At 46.1% G+C, this 15,812-nt stretch overlaps 1 protein-coding gene across 3 annotated transcripts in view; it reads left to right on the forward strand.

The window, feature by feature from the left end:
* The window catches only part of pnpla7b (patatin-like phospholipase domain containing 7b), a 473,312-nt gene that overhangs the window by 282,464 nt on the left and 175,036 nt on the right, over positions 1 to 15,812 (forward strand). For all 3 annotated transcript variants that reach the window (XM_072488205.1, XM_072488203.1, XM_072488204.1), the window contains 2 exons: positions 3,016 to 3,184; positions 4,418 to 4,600. In XM_072488205.1, coding sequence (XP_072344306.1) covers positions 3,016 to 3,184; positions 4,418 to 4,600 — 352 coding nt within the window. The remainder of the gene's footprint in view (positions 1 to 3,015; positions 3,185 to 4,417; positions 4,601 to 15,812) is intronic.

Here is a 15,812-nt window from a genome sequence, read left to right on the forward strand (position 1 = left end):
AGCCCGCTTGATTGACACCCCATCTATCAACTTAGACATTCACTTCCTCCATCATCGACGCAGAGTGGCAGCAGTATGTACCATCTGCAAGATGCGCTGCAGTCATTCACCAGGGTTCCCTCAACAGCACCTTCCAAAGATTACCCTCTACCACATAGAATGACAAGAACAAGATACATGGGAACACCATCACCAAGTCCTTCTTCAAGCCGCACGTCTGAATGATTTGGAATTGCATCGTCATTCTTTCATTGTTGCTGGGTCAAAATCTTGGAACTCCCTTCCTAACAGCACTGTGAGTGCACCTACACCATATGGACTGCAGCAGCTCAAGTAGGCAGCTCACTACCACCTTCTTGAGGGTAATTAGGGATGGGCAATAAATGCTGACCCAGCCAGGAAGCCCACATCCTGTGAACAAATAAATACAAAAAAGGGACTGTAATAAACTGGAATCTTTTAGGTTTAAAGCAGTGTTGTCCAATAGAGTAGCTATTGGCTACATGTGACTAATTGGTAATCCAGATGTGGGTACATTAATATCTGATTAGCAAATAATGGGCACTATTGTTGGCCATTGATCTCTATCGCATTTGCAATGCGTGTGAATGTTTACTTGAATATTTTGGGGTGTTCGGTTTAAAACCAAGTAAGATATATAATAGAGACTCTTTTTAATCGTGAGTACTTTACTTCCTCAATTATGGAGTTGTGGCAGATGTTTGTTGAGGTAAATACAGATGCAAAGTGGGTTTGCTCTTACTGTGTATGCATGCAAGGCATTTTCTGCTAAAGTAGCACAGGTGGCTGACATGTTATTGCCATAGCCTCACGTGGCTTTTCAGCAATTTCTTTTGGGTGTCATTGATTTGGAGGAGTTCAGTATCAAATCATTCTTTTAAAGGTGGAATTGCAAATGCGGGTGAGGGTTAGTCTTACGCAAGATGGGCTTGCTGATTCTGGAACAGTATCTCTGAATATAACCAAAGCCTGAAAATGTTGCAGATCTGAAACAAAAATAGAAAATAATCCATCAACATTATTAGAGAGAAGCGACAGGTTTGGGTCAGGTTCTTTTTTAGAACTGAAAAATGACAAATAAGCAAGTATTTTAAGGAAACCAAATAAAAAGCCAGAGGCAACAGCAGATCCTCCAGGCCGACAGAATGCTTGTCAGTTAATGACCAGTAACCTTTCTGATGTCTCTGCGAACCATCTTGGGATGCTTGTCCAAGTTAAAGGTTCTCTATAAATGCATGTAACCTGCTTAAACAAAAAACTGGAGATTGTTGGTCTTACCAGTGTAGGCTTGACTGCCCTGTTCTGCAAAAAAATGAATCTGGCAATGGAGGGAAGCAGTAAAATGTAGTTTGAGTCTTGCTCGAGGGAGAAGCCGGAAAATGGGAGAAATTGAAAGGCAGCAAGCCTGCACATCACGTCTGAACTTAAAAACAAAATAGTGGCAAAGTACAATAAAGTCTGTCTGTCTTTAAAAAGCAGACCAATATCAAAGCCACAGACCTACCCTCACCATCTTTCCCTGTAGGGTCTGTACAAAACTCCTCTTTCCCTCTGAGATAATGTGCAGATGCCGGCGTTGGACTGGGGTGAGCATAGTAAGAAGCCTTACAACACCAGGTTAAAGTCCAACAGGTTTGTTTCGATGTCACTAGCTTTCAGAGCGCTGCTCCTTCCTCAGGTGAATGACGAGGTATGTTCCAGAAACAAATATACAGACAAAGTCAAAGATGCAAGACAATGCTTTAAACGCGAGCATTTGCAGGTAATTAAGTCTTTACAGAGCCAGAGAGAAGGGTACCCCAGGTTAAAGAGGTGTGAATTGTCTCAAGCCAGGACAGTTGGTAGGATTTTGCAAGCCCAGGCCAGATGGTGGGGGATGAATGTAATGCCACATGAATCCCAGGTCCCGGTTGAGGCCGTACTCATGTGTGCGGAACTTGGTATACGTTTCTGCTCGGCGATTTTGCTCTGAGATGGGAATCACAAAAGGAAAACACCCCAAGGTCCGTCTAGTTCTTTTTCTACAGTCCTGGGAGTAACCTTTAATAATATTGGTGTTGTTGACTATTCATAGCAATGAATCGATCAATTAATGTAGAATAAACCTAGAGATTAGATGATAAACACTGCAGTAATGGAAAACTTGGGGCATTGTAGGTCCATAGAATTCCTACATTGCTGAAGGAGGTCGTTCAACCCATCAAGCCTGCACCAGCCCTCTGAAAGAGCACTCCATCTAGGTCTACTCTCCACCTCCCCAACCCTTACCCACAACCCTGAAATCTAACCTGCACATATTTGGACTGTGGGTGGAAACCGGAGCATCTGGAGGAAACCCATCAGACACGGGAAGAGCTTGCAAACTTCACAGTCACCCAAGGTCTGAATTGAACCTGGATCCCTGGTGCTGTGAGGCAGCAGTGCTAACCACTGTGCCACTCCAAAGTTACCGTGATGATGTTTTCCATCATCTAATGGTATCTTGACTTTTTGTAAGCAAGCTACCAGTGATGCATTGACTCCCTCCCTCTCTGCTTGGAGCGTCTGTTTTATTTTTTTGTTTCTTTCCACTTTTTTTGATTGTATTAAAATCTTTTCTTCTCCTTGTGTCAGGGAAAGATGTAAAACTAGTCTCGGTAATAGTCACCAAGAAACCAGCATCGATTGCCATAAAAATCCACCTGGTGAAGGGGAGGAAAAGTGCTATCTTTACCACAGTCTGGCCTACAAGTTGCTTCAGACACAGCAATGTGGTTGAATTTTAACTGTCCTCTGAAATGTTCAGCTCAAGGACAATTGGGGATGGGCAACATATACTGGCTTTGCCAGAGATGCCCATATCCCATGAAAGAATATGGGGGGGGGGGAGGTAATAAAATGTTCTGAAGAAGGGTTCTGCCCAAGCTGTTGTCCATTTTCTCCATAGCTGTTGACTTATGTTGGCGTCCCAGTGTTTCGTTTCTGAAGTATCCCTTGTCTTTCCGTCCTTTTAAGTATTCACGAGTACCGGCTATCAAGCTGGCTAGCTCAACAAGAAGATATCCACCGAATTGTGCTGTACCAGTCTGATAGCAGCATGACTCCCTGGACCCAGCGCTGCATCAGGCAGGCTGATTGCATCCTGATTGTCGGGCTGGGAGAGCAGGAGCCAACAGTTGGAGAGGTGAGCCAAAAATTGAACTTTACATGTCATTTATAGGAATTGTAATCATGTACCTGTTGACTTTTCATTGAGTCAGTTTGTATCTCTATCAATAGAATGACTTGCTGTCTTTGGCACAAAAGAAAGAAGGGGATGGGGAGCGAGTGAATGAGTTTTGAAATGGTTCCTTTTTCCTAAAAGATCTTGTCACATCACTGCTCTGACCAGAGTAGTGCTGTGTGCACTGGTCATTCTGGCTCTTTTGAACAAAGAACAAAGAAAAGTACAGCACAGGAACAGGCCCTTCGGCCCTCCAAGCCCGTGCCGACCATGCTGCCCTCTAAACTAAAATCTTCTACACTTCCTGGGTCCGTATCTCTCTATTCCCAACCTATTCATGTATTTGTCAAGATGCCCCTTAAATGTCACTATCGTCCCTGCTTCCACCACCTCCTCCGGTAGCGAGTTCCAGGCACCCACTACCCTCTGTGTAAAAAAACTTGCCTCGTACATCTCCTCTAAACCTTGCCCCTCGCACCTTAAACCTATGCCCCCTAGTAATTGACCCCTCTACCCTGGGGAAAAGCCTCTGACTATCCACTCTGTCTTTGCTGACTGCACACTGTCTCAGAACCATTTCTATACTAATAAAAACAGCAAATGGAAATATTGACCCGATTTGGCAGCATCTGCGGGGAGAGAAGCAAGAGTTAATGTTTCAAGTTGATGACCATTCAACCGAACCATTCACCCTGTTTCTCTACCCACAGATGCTGCCTGGTCTGTTGAGTATTTCCAGCATTTTCTGTTTTTATTTCTGATTTCCAGCATCGGTAGTATTTTGTTTTTCTATTTCTATTCCAGTGTCTTTCATGCACACTCACGGCAACACTGAAGTGCCCTCCAGTTCATTCCAAGAGACTCATTGTATTTTTCTGGCCCGGAAATGTTCACTGCCAGGAAACGTTGAATATAACTTTATCGACCTCTCGGGCAAGAGGCCAGAGAAGTGTCCTTCACCACTCCAGGAAAGCCGGGTGGCCGTCACTTCTCAATTCCAGTTTATCTGCTTGCCAACTGGATTGATTAGTGAAATTGACTATGAAAGGCAAATGCTGCACCTGTAATGTAGATGTTCAATGGTCGTGCAGTGTAGTTGCACACCGTGGAGTGGCTCAAGTCGTGTGCAGAGGAGCCGGTTGAGTGTCACATGACCCTTCATGCCTGTAACCTGCATAATCACTTTGTTTTCAGCTGGAGCGCATGTTGGAGAACACAGCGGTGCGAGCCCTCAAACAGCTCATCCTGCTGCACAAGGAAGATGGTCCAAAGCCAGCTCGCACCGTCGAGTGGCTCAACATGAGGAGCTGGTGCTCAGGACATTTTCACCTCTGCTGTCCTCGCCGAGTCTTCTCTCGCAAGCGGCTGCCTAAACTGGTAGGAAGCTTAGAAATGTCTCTGGATGCAGTTCGATGCCCAATTTTATTTTAAAGGATTCTCAGATGTGTCATTTGTGGGACAGCAATGCAGTGAGGGAGAGGTAATGTTCCTTGAATGTTAGGGACCATAAATTCACATATCCTTCCAAGTGTAGCCTTTCACAAATTTATCAAAGCCTCTTGTTACGGTCGGAAAGAAGGAGGGTATTAATTTAAACAGCCCTGATTTATCTTCTCACTACCTGACAATAAACAGAAAGGATTTGGGTTTTTGACTTCAAGTGGTAGCATATTTCCCCCCACCCTTTAATTTGGAAGGATCCAATCCTTTATTAATAACCCACAGTAAACTCGAGATAAGATAAATTAAGAGAGTTGATTTAATTTGCGCGCGCACAAACGTGGGGTTTTGCAAGACTGACCCTTTTGCATATGTACAATAAGTGAGGGGTGACGGAAGGAAAGGCGGCACAGGGCAGGACCACGGAAAATAAGAGTTATGGCTTCATGTGAGTCCAGAGTTCAAAATCAGAAGTCCAAATGTGTATTCCTTCAGAGGCTAGCAGGCTGAAACAGTTATAGGGTGATCAGTCTTTCCAGAAGCGATGGCTTCCATGATGGTAGAAGGTATGCAGAGATGAATGAGTTATATACGCACAGATACAGGAGTTCAGATGTTCCTGTATTATAGAGGGCCAGGTAGTTTATCTGAGCGAGCTCGTTCTGCTGCTACCTGCTGGGTGGTAAAATGGGTAGGCTAACCGGGTTCAGTTCCATGTGTCAATATTCCAGATTCTTTTTTATTTGTTCATGGGATGAGGACGCCGCTGGCTGCGCCAGCATTTATTGCCCACACTGAGGACAATTTAGAGTCAACCACATTGCTTTGAACCTGGAGTCACATGTAGACCAGATCAGGTAAAGGCAACAGATTTCCTTCCCTAAAGAACATTGGAGAACCAGATGGGTTTTTATAACAAACAATGGTTTCATGGTCATCATTAGACTTTTAATTTTTATTGAAATCAAATTCCACTATCTGCTGTGGTGGGATTTGAAATTCAGCCCCCAGAGCATTGCCCAGGGTCTCTAGATTACTAGTCCGGTGACAATACCGCCAAACCACTGCCTCCCCGATCGCAGTTTGGGGAGACCATGCGAGATATCTCCCGCTTCTCCTGGTTATTGGACAACGGATGTATTTTCCCAGGTCTGGAATCTTAAGATGTTTAATCGAGAAGTCAGGGTCCCTTTTGTCCTTACAGACATACTGTCACCGTGGGCCAGAGCTCTGCCTTAGAAATGTAAAGGGTGTTGATGTAATTCTTTGGAATTTGATCTTCTACAGTCACAGGGGCATTATTGCCTCTAAAGATAACAAGATCCTTCCTGGTTTTCTGATGGTTAGAAATACATCTGGTATGAGTCACGGCTGGTCAGGCATGTCAGGGTAAAGCCATTGTCCATTTTTGAAAAAAGAGATTTTATAAAGTAACCAAGCTGACTTGGATATATATATATATATATATATTTTCCTTCCCGTCTCCTGGATGGGACTCGTCTCTCTTGCATTCTGTATGTCCTAATCTAGAAGATCTAAACCACTATTGGTGCTTTTTATGGTTTTAATCTACAGTCACTAGCACTGTCAGGGAATTACACAACTGAACCCTGATGTGGCAGCCTCCAATCTCTTAAGATGATGGTTTGCGCATGCTGTTCAACTCTGTCATGCATCGCCTGATGTAGCACAGGAGCCCCTCTCTGGCATGGCAGTCCCCACTGCATCTGCTGCAGAGGAAGACAGTGGGTTATGGAGGCACACCATTCACTGGTCTCTGTTTTCTCTGCACCCTCATCTTGGCCAGTTGAGCTTTTTGTTTCTGCTTGTCTCTTCCAATGCCCATCTAAATAGTCAACCTCCAGAGCTCATGACCGTCAGTAACTGTCTGCCAGTTGTCAGGTTCGATGTCTGCCATTTTCATACCTCATTTGCAGATGTCCTTGTAGCAGGGGTACAGACACAAAGGTGGGTGTGACCCAGTGGTCAGTTTGCCACCCTTTGGGTACATGGTCGTCATCCATCTGGTGAAAGTGACCATGCCAGGACATTGGAGCCCTAATTCCCTCTGTTCCACCATATTATTTAGTGTCTCTGTCATGTACATCTCTTATTTCACACCCCCTATGGTTCAACACGTCACCATTCTCTGTGGTAAATTGCAAATGCTATCTTTCTGCCCATTATGCTCACCTATCCATCTCCTAAAATGTTATGCTCTTTTTGCTTCTTGGTCAGTATTGTGTTCCTATGATCAGATCCACATCATCTATTTGTAACAAGAGAGAGAACACTTCAGCAGTCAAGGCATTCAGCCTTTGATCGTCATGTAAGCGTTCTCCAAGGCGGCCTTCAGGACGCACGACCATGCAGAATCGCAGAGTAGAAACTTATAGCCAAGTTCCGCACACATGAGTACGGCCTCAACCGGGACTTTGGATTCATGTCGCATTACATTCACCCCCCCCACCATCTGGCCTAGGCAAAACCCTACCAACTGTCCTGGCTGGAGACAATTCACACCTCTTTAACCTGTGATTATCCCTCTCTCCAGTTGCTCCGTCTGGACCTGTAGACTTAATTACCTGCAAAGACTCGCATTCAAAGTATTTGCATCTTTGACTTTGTCTATATATATGTTTCTGGAACCCACCTCTTCATTCACCTGAGAAAGGAGCAGTGCTCCAAAAGCTAGTGACATCGAAACAAACCTTTTGGACTTTAACCTGGTGTTGTAAGATTTCTCTTTTTCTTTTTTAAAATAAATTTAGAGTACCCAATTCATTTTCTCCAATTAACGGGCAATTTAGCGTGGCCAATCCACCTATCCTGCACATCTTTGAGGGCGAAACCCACGCAAACAAGGGGAGAATGTGCAAACTCCACACGGACAGTGACCCAGTGCCGGGATGGAACCTGGGACCTTGGCGCCATGAGGCAGCAGTGCTAAGCACTGCGTCACCGTGTTGCCCTCTGACTTCTCATTATGACCATGGCAGAATATCCAACTCAGTAACCTGTTCCTGCTTTCCCCACGTATCCTTTGATCCCTTTAGTCCCAAGAGCAATATCTAATTCCTTCTTGAAATGATTTGACCTTGACTGTTTTCTGTGGTAGCAAATTGCACAGGCTCCAGGCTCACCACTCTGGGTGAAGAAATGTCTCCTCATCTGTGTCCTAAATGGTCTGCCTCGAATCCTCAGACTGTGACCCATTGTTCTGGACACCCCCATTATCAGGAACATCATTCCTGCATCTACCCTGTCTAGTCCTGTTAGAATTTTAAAGGTTTCTATGAGATTCCCCTTTATTCTTCTAAACTTCAGCGAATATAATCCTAACCGACTCTGTCTCTCCTCGTATGTCAGTCCTGCCCTCCCAGGAATCAGTGAGGTAAACCTTTGCTGCACTCCCTCTGCTGCAAGAACATCCTTCCTCAGATAAGGAGACCAAAATTGCATATCATATTCTAGGTGTGGCCTCACCAAGCCCCTGTATAATTGCAGCAAAGCGTTTAAGCGACTAGGGATTCTACGGTGGATTGGGTCCTGATCAAATGGACAAAGAAGTTGTGTACCTTGATCACCATAGGGGGCCTCCAGACTGTAACAAGTAACATGAATTTTCAAGTAGTTTAAAATTAATTTCTAATTCAAATTAGACTTACAGCATCAGCTGTGGGAGAAAATGTACGTCAATTCAAGCAGCACTCATTCTGAGGACACTAGTGAGTGCAGGGTAATTGATGATGAAGTTGACTGTTGAAGATGAATTATGCAGGGACCAATGAACATAGAACATTACAGCGCAGTACAGGCCCTTCGGCCCTCGATGTTGCGCCGACCTGTGAAACCACTCTAAAGTCCATCTACACTATTCCCTTATCATCCATATGTTTATCCAATCACCATTTAAATGCCCTTAATGTTGGCGAGTCCACTACTGTTGCAGGCAGGGCATTCCACGCCCTTACTACTCTCCGAGTAAAGAACCTACCTCTGACATCTGTCCTATATCTATCTCCCCTCAAATTAAAGCTATGTCACCTCGTGCTAGCCATCAGCATCCGAGGAAAAAGGCTCTTACTGTCCACCCTATCTAATCCTCTGATCATCTTGTATGCCTCAATTAAGTCACCTCTTAACCTTCTTCTCTCTAATGAAAACAGCCTCAAGTCCCTCAGCCTTTCCCCATAAGATCTTCCCTTCATACCAGGCAACATCCTGGTAAATCTCCTCTGCACCCTTTCCAATGCTTCCACATCCTTCCTATAATGCGGCGACCAGAACTGCATGCAATACTCCAAATACGGCCGCACCAGAGTTTTGTACAGCTGCAACATGACCTCATGGCTCCGAAACTCAATCCCTCTACCAATAAACGCTAACACACCATACGCCTTCTTAACAACCCTATCAACCTGGGTGACAACTTTCAGGAATCTATGTATCCAGACCTCGCAGTATCCTGTAAGTTTCAATAAGATGAAATGAAAAAAAAAGAAATAATCGCTTATTGTCACATGTAGGCTTCATATGAAGTTACTGTGAAAAGCCCCTAGTCTTCTCTCCGGGGAGGCTGGTATGGGAATTGAACCCGCGCTGCTGGCCTGCCTTGGTCTGCTTTAAAAGCCAGCTATTTAGCTTTGTGCAAAACCAGCCCCTAATCACCCCACATCCTTCTAAAATCCAACGAGTACAGACCCAGATTCCTCAACCGTTCCTCATATGACAAGCTCTTCATTCCAGGGATCATTCTTGTGAACCTCCTCTGGACCTTTTCCAAGGATACTGGCCCAAAACTGCTCACAATACTCCATCTGGTCAGACTCCAAATGGGATCTGACCAAAGCCTTCTGCAACCTCAGAAGTACATCCCTGGTCTTGTATTCTAGGACGCAGGAGGACGCAGAGGTGCTTCAGCTGGATTTGGACGGATTTAGACAGGCGGAGTGTGTGGGCATATGGATGGCTGAGGTTATCCACTTAGGTAGCCAAAATAGGAAGGCATTATTATTTGAATGGGTGTAAATTGAGAGAGGTGGATACTGAGTGAGACCTTGGTGTCCTCGTGCGTCAGTCACTGAAAGTACGTTTGCAGTTACAGCAGGCAGTAAAGAAGGCAAATGGTATGTTGGCCTTCATAGCGAGAGAGTTTGAGTAATAATAATCTTTATTAGTGCCACAAGTAGGTTTACATTAACAGTGCGATGAAGCTGCTGTGAAAACCCCTAGTCGCCACACTATGGCGCCTGTTCGGGTACACTGGGGGAGAATTCCAAATGTCCAATTCACCTAACAAGCACGTCTTTCGGGATTTGTGGGAGGAAACCAGAGCGCCCGGAGGAAACCCACGCAGACACGGGAAGAACGTGCAGACTCCGCACAGATGGTGACTCGAGCCAGGAGGAATAGAGATGTTTTACTGCAATTGAATAGGGCGTTGGTGAAGTCACACCAGGAATAGTGTGTGCAGTTTTGGTGTCTTTGTCCGAGGAAGGATGTTCTTGCTATGGAGGGAGTGCAGCGAAGGTTTATCAGGTTGATTCCTGGGATGGCAGGACTGCCTTATGAGGAGAGACTAAATCAGTTAGGATTATATCATTGGAATTTAGAAGAGTGAGAGGGATTCTCATAGAAATGTTTAAAATTCTAACAGGATTAGACAGGGTAGATTCAGAAAGAATGTTCCCAATCGTGGGGGAGTCTAGAACGAGGGGCCATAGTTTTGAGTTCAAGGGGGTAAACCTTCTAGAACCGAGGTGAGGAGAAATTTCTTCAAAGAGTTGTGTTATGGGCCAGGGTTTCCCGCCATAACACCATAACCCTTAATCCCTTTATTCTTCAAAAAACTATTTATCTTTATCTTGAAAACATTTAATGAAGGAGCCTCTACTGCTTCACTGGGCAAGGAATGCCATAGATTCACAACCCTTTGGGTGAAGAAGTACCTCCTAAACTCAGTCCTAAATATATTTCCGCTTATTTTGAGGCTATGCCCCCTAGTTCTGCTTTCACCCACCAGTGGAAACAACCTGCCCGCATCTATCCTATCTATTCCCTTCATAGTTTTATATGTTTCTATAAGATCTCCCTGCATCCTTCTAAATTCCAACGAGTACAGTCCCAGTCTACTCAACCTCTCCTCGTAATCCAACCCCCTTAACTCTGGGATTAACCTAGTGAATCTCCTCTGCACACCCTCCAGTGCCAATACATCCTTTCTCAGGTGAAGAGACCAAAACTGAACACAATACTCCAGGTGTGGCCTCACTAACACCTTATCCAATTGCAGCATAACCTCCCTAGTCTTAAACTCCATCCATCTAGCAATGAAGGACAAAGCTCCATTCGCCTTATTAATCACCTGTTGCACCTGCAAATCAACTTTTTGCGACTCATGCACTAGGACTCCCAGGCCCCTCTGCACAGCAGCATGTTTTAATATTTTATCATTTAATTAATAATCCCTTTTGCTGTTATTCGTACCAAAATGGATAACAGCCAAAGAACTAACATACAGCAGGTGTGATCACCGGCTCCGGGGTCCACACTGCCTGGGATCATGCTGTCAGGGTCCCGCACAACCTCCCTTTGGCCGTGGTTCACGTGCTCCCGCGTGATTGGACCCCTTCGGTCACATGGTCTGTCGAGCCCGATCTTAAAGGAGTTGTACTACCACAGCCCTCCCACTTGTCCTTTATTGCAACGACACAGAAAAAAACTGTACAAAGTTTACAAACGTAACAAGACAATTAAAATGTCAATCAGCTCGGAGACCTCCATGACCTCCCGGAACTTCACAGCAAACCCACAGGCTCGGCACACTTTTGAGTTGAAGTTGTCAGCAGCCTCTTGACACATCAGGAGGCACCCTCGGTGACAGGAAAACTGGACTCACCGGCTTCCACAGGTGCAGAGATTTAGGAGGAACCCTCGGCTCCTTTTGATCAGAGACTACATGGTGGCGCATTGGTTAGCACTGCTGCCTCACAGCGCCAGGGATCCAGGTTCGATTCCGACCTTGGGCCTTGGGGTGACTGTCTGTGTGGAGTTTGCACATTCTTCCCGTGTCTGTGTGGGTTTACTCCAGTCCAAAGATGTGCAGGTTCGGTGGATTGGCTGTGCTAAAATTGCCCCTAGATGGGATTGTGGGGAAGTAGGTATTTCAGAGGGTCTGTGCAGACTTGAGGGGTCGAATGGCTTCCTGCATTGTACAGATTCTATAATTAACAGGAATATCTATAACACTGGATGAACATGCTGGCTCCAAATTGGGCATCGTCGACTTTTCAAGTAGTCGACGTACCTTTTGACTGTCCTTCCATTTACATTGACCACATACGACACCAGCCCTCACTGTGTGTCGATTTGTCCAGCTAGCCAAGTCGGTCCCAAAGCGAAGTTACCAATCAAAACCTGGTCCCCCACCCGGTCTGACCTGCCACCTCTCTGTGCAGCTGGTTGACTTCTCTGGAGGCCTACCGTGCCTCTACCCTCCCCACCAAATTAGGAAACACAAGAGCCAACCAGGTACTTAGGCGACACCCCATGCACAGCTAAGGGGTGACCCCTGTGATGTAGTGGGTTGAATTTTGCAACAATAAAAAATTGACCAATCGGTGTCCTACTGGTTTGTCAGTTTGGCATTGCGTCTTGAAGATCTGAACGGCACTCTCGGCCAAACCATTAGACACGGGGCCCATCCTAGTGTGTCGTATGCTGTTAGAATATAGAAAAATACAGCACAGAACAGGCCCTTCGGCCCACGATGTTGTGCCGAACCTTTGTCCTAGATTAAGAACAAATTAATCTACACCCCATCATTTTACCGTAATCCATGTACCTACCCAATAGCCGCTTGAAGGTCCCTAATGTTTCCGACTCAACTACTTCCACAGGCAGTGCATTCCATGCCCCCACTACTCTCTGGTAAAGAACCTACCTCTGACATCCCCCCTATATCTTCCACCATTCAACTTAAATTTATGTCCCCTTGTAATGGTTTGTTCCACCCGGGGTAAAAGTCTCTGACTGTCTACTCTATCTACTCCCCTGATCATCTTATAAATCTCTAGTCGCCCCTCATCCTTCTCCGTTCTAAGCTCGGACGAAAACCTGTAAGTCATCACCTGTAAAAGGGGATGGACTCTGGCAGTCCTTGAATGGCGAACACTCAGTGGAAGGCATCCCCAGTGGCCGCCGAGGTTGTGATCCTGCATTGACAGCCACTTAGAGTGGGCATCCACAGAATCCGAGTCCATGGGCAACCTGGTCACGTGTGGAGAGTGGCCAACAGAGGCAGAGACTGTTGTCATTGACAATGTTGGCACTGTTGTGCCAATTCTTCAATGACTTTATCTATGCCTGGCCACCAAATGTAACTGTGTGCCAGCGTCTTCATCTTTGTCTGCCCTGGATGGGCACTATGCAGCTCCTGTAAGAGGGGTTCCCAGGCTGGAGATGGAATAACTGCTCATGATCCCCCCCCAAAATCACACCGTGCTCGCAGGTCACCTCGCCTTGACGGGTGAAATAGGGCCTTATTTTTTCTGATTTTTCACAGTGCCACCCGGCCTGTATCTCCTTTTTTTTTAGTAGTATGAGGTCTCTCTGGGTTCAGTTACCAATGTGTATGGCTGACACTGGCAGGGTGGTTCAAAGCTAATACGATATCCTGGGGAGAGATGGCGGAGTGATGTTCTTCAGCAGGGGAAGCGGCTCAATGTATCTGCACTTGCAATCTGCGTACCTGGCCGGTGCTGAAAGGCATAATTGTAGGCCACCAGCAGCAAGGCCCAATGCTGCACCCTAGCCCAGGCTATTGGTGGTGTAGGCTTGTCTTCCCTTAAAAGCCCCAGTGGTGGCTTATGGTCGGTGACTATGTGAAATTGCCGTCCATAATGATCTCTATTTATAATAATCTTTATTGTCACAAGTAGGCTTACATTAACACTGCAATGAAGTGACACATAGAGGAACGGTAGCACAGTGGTTAGCACCGTTGCTTCACAGCGCCAGGGATCCGGGTTCGATTCCCGGTCTGTGTGGAGTCTGCACGTTCTCCCCATGCCTGCCTGGGTTTCCTCCGGGTGCTCCGATTTCCTCCCACAAGTCCTGAAAGACGTGCTTGTTAGGTGAATTGGACATTCTGAATTCTCCCTCCGTGTACCCGAACAGGCGCCAGAACATGTCGACCAGGTGATTTTCACAGTAACTTCATTGCAGTGTTAATGTAAGGCTACTTGTGACACTAATGAAGATTATTGTAGTAATATTTACGGAAGTTCTTCACACCATATATGACTGCAAAGCTCTCCTCTACTCAATTTGGACATAATTCCGTTCTGCTTCTGAAAGGGTCCTCAGGGCAAAGGCCCTGGGCTGCTCAGAACCGGCTCCCATCTTGTGGGATTAACCTGCCTCTATACCGCAAGGGGACACATCACATGTCAGCACGACTGGTTTCCCAGGGTCCAAGTGAAGCAAGAAGTTTGAGGACTGCAGAACTTGCTTCACTACTCAAAATGCTTCCTCTTGGGGGCTCCCTCCGTTGCCACTGCTGATGTTTCTTTATTAGCTGATGTAATGGTCCCAATGTTGTGGCTAAATTTGAAATGAATCTTCCGTAATTCATCATACCAAGGAAAGATTTGAGCTCACTGACATTTCTGGGTGCTGGGACTTGATGCCTTGACCTTTTCCTCCCAGGGGCTGCAACCCTGTCGCATCAACACAAAATCCTAGATACGTCACTTCTGAAGCCTGGAAAGTACACTTTTTCACATTTGAGACAGACCGCCATGTCCCGTAATCTCTTGATCCTTCCTCCAGGCTAGACATGTGCCCTCTGGGTTGGTACCAGTGACTAGAATGTCACCTTGGTGGACCATCACCGTGGGAACTCCCTGGAGTGGATTTTCCATCATAAGCTGGGAAATAGCGTACGATCCAGCTTGAGAACGGGGACTATTGGCGCAGCCCACTCTTAGAACTGAACCGGTCTGATTATGCCCAGTTCTCCTAATCTCTTAAATTCAGCTTCAATCATCTGATGCAAGACATGGACTATTGGTCTGGCTCTAAAGAATTTGGACAATGAATCTAGATTGGCAGAGGTTTTAGCTTTGGTGCCTTCAATCCTGCCCAGTTCCTTGTGGAAAAACACCCTCATATTTCCTCAGGACGTCTTGTAGAACACTGTTGGAAATTTTAAAAATTTCCAGCCAATTGAGCCTAATCTTCTGTAACCAGCAGGCTTGGTCTGTGCCCTTCCACAATAACTGGGGGCAGATTGACCTTTTGTTCTTTGTACGCCATTGGTGTGCTGGTGGTTCCAAGGATTTTCAAGGTTGCAATCCACCCCGGCCCAGTCCCCAGAACAGTGTCTAGTTCCTGCTGTGCATGTTGATCCTGCTGCGTATCTCATGGGCAAACCACCCCATACTTGATTGACCTCCCCTTCAGCCAAACTTCGGAGCTCAGTGGCACCTTTTACAGCCTGAGCTATTTTGATCGCTTTTTCCAATGTTATAGTGGCTTCAGCCAGGAGTTCATTCTGGATTTTTAGGTTATGGATCCCACAAGCCAGCTGATCGTCCAAAACGTCGCTAAACGCGGTCCCGAACTTGCAGTGTTGAGCGAGCTGCCAAAGCCTGGCTATGAAATCTGAGGTGGACTCTTCATGGTCCCTCACTGCAGAGTTAAATTTGTAATATTGGAGGATAAGCGAGGGCCTTGGGTTTGTGTTCCTTGACCACTATCTGATCAAAGGTTATTGAGTCGGGTGCCTCCGGGGACAGAGGTAATTAAATGATATGTTTCGGGCCTGCAAACTGTCAGAAGTATCACCCTCTGCTTGTCCTCTCCTGACATCTTGATCGCGGTAAGAAAATAGCGGAGCCGTTCAATATATTGATTCCAATCTTCAGCCCCTTGACCAAACGGGTCTAGTTTACCGATGATAGGCATTGTCACTCACGCTTGTTGGTGCTGCTTTCCTTCTTCAAGTGCTCCTTCCTCCTCTCTCTCTTTCTCTCCCTCTCTCTCTCTCTTTCTCTTTCTCTCCTCCTCCCCCCCCCCCCCCCTCCCCCCCCCCCCCCATTCACGATGTACTGAAGGCTGCGATCAAACTTTTACCTCATCGCCA

The sequence above is a fragment of the Scyliorhinus torazame genome, chromosome 22 (assembly GCF_047496885.1).
Source record: "Scyliorhinus torazame isolate Kashiwa2021f chromosome 22, sScyTor2.1, whole genome shotgun sequence".
NCBI classification, from domain to species: Eukaryota; Metazoa; Chordata; class Chondrichthyes; order Carcharhiniformes; family Scyliorhinidae; genus Scyliorhinus; species Scyliorhinus torazame.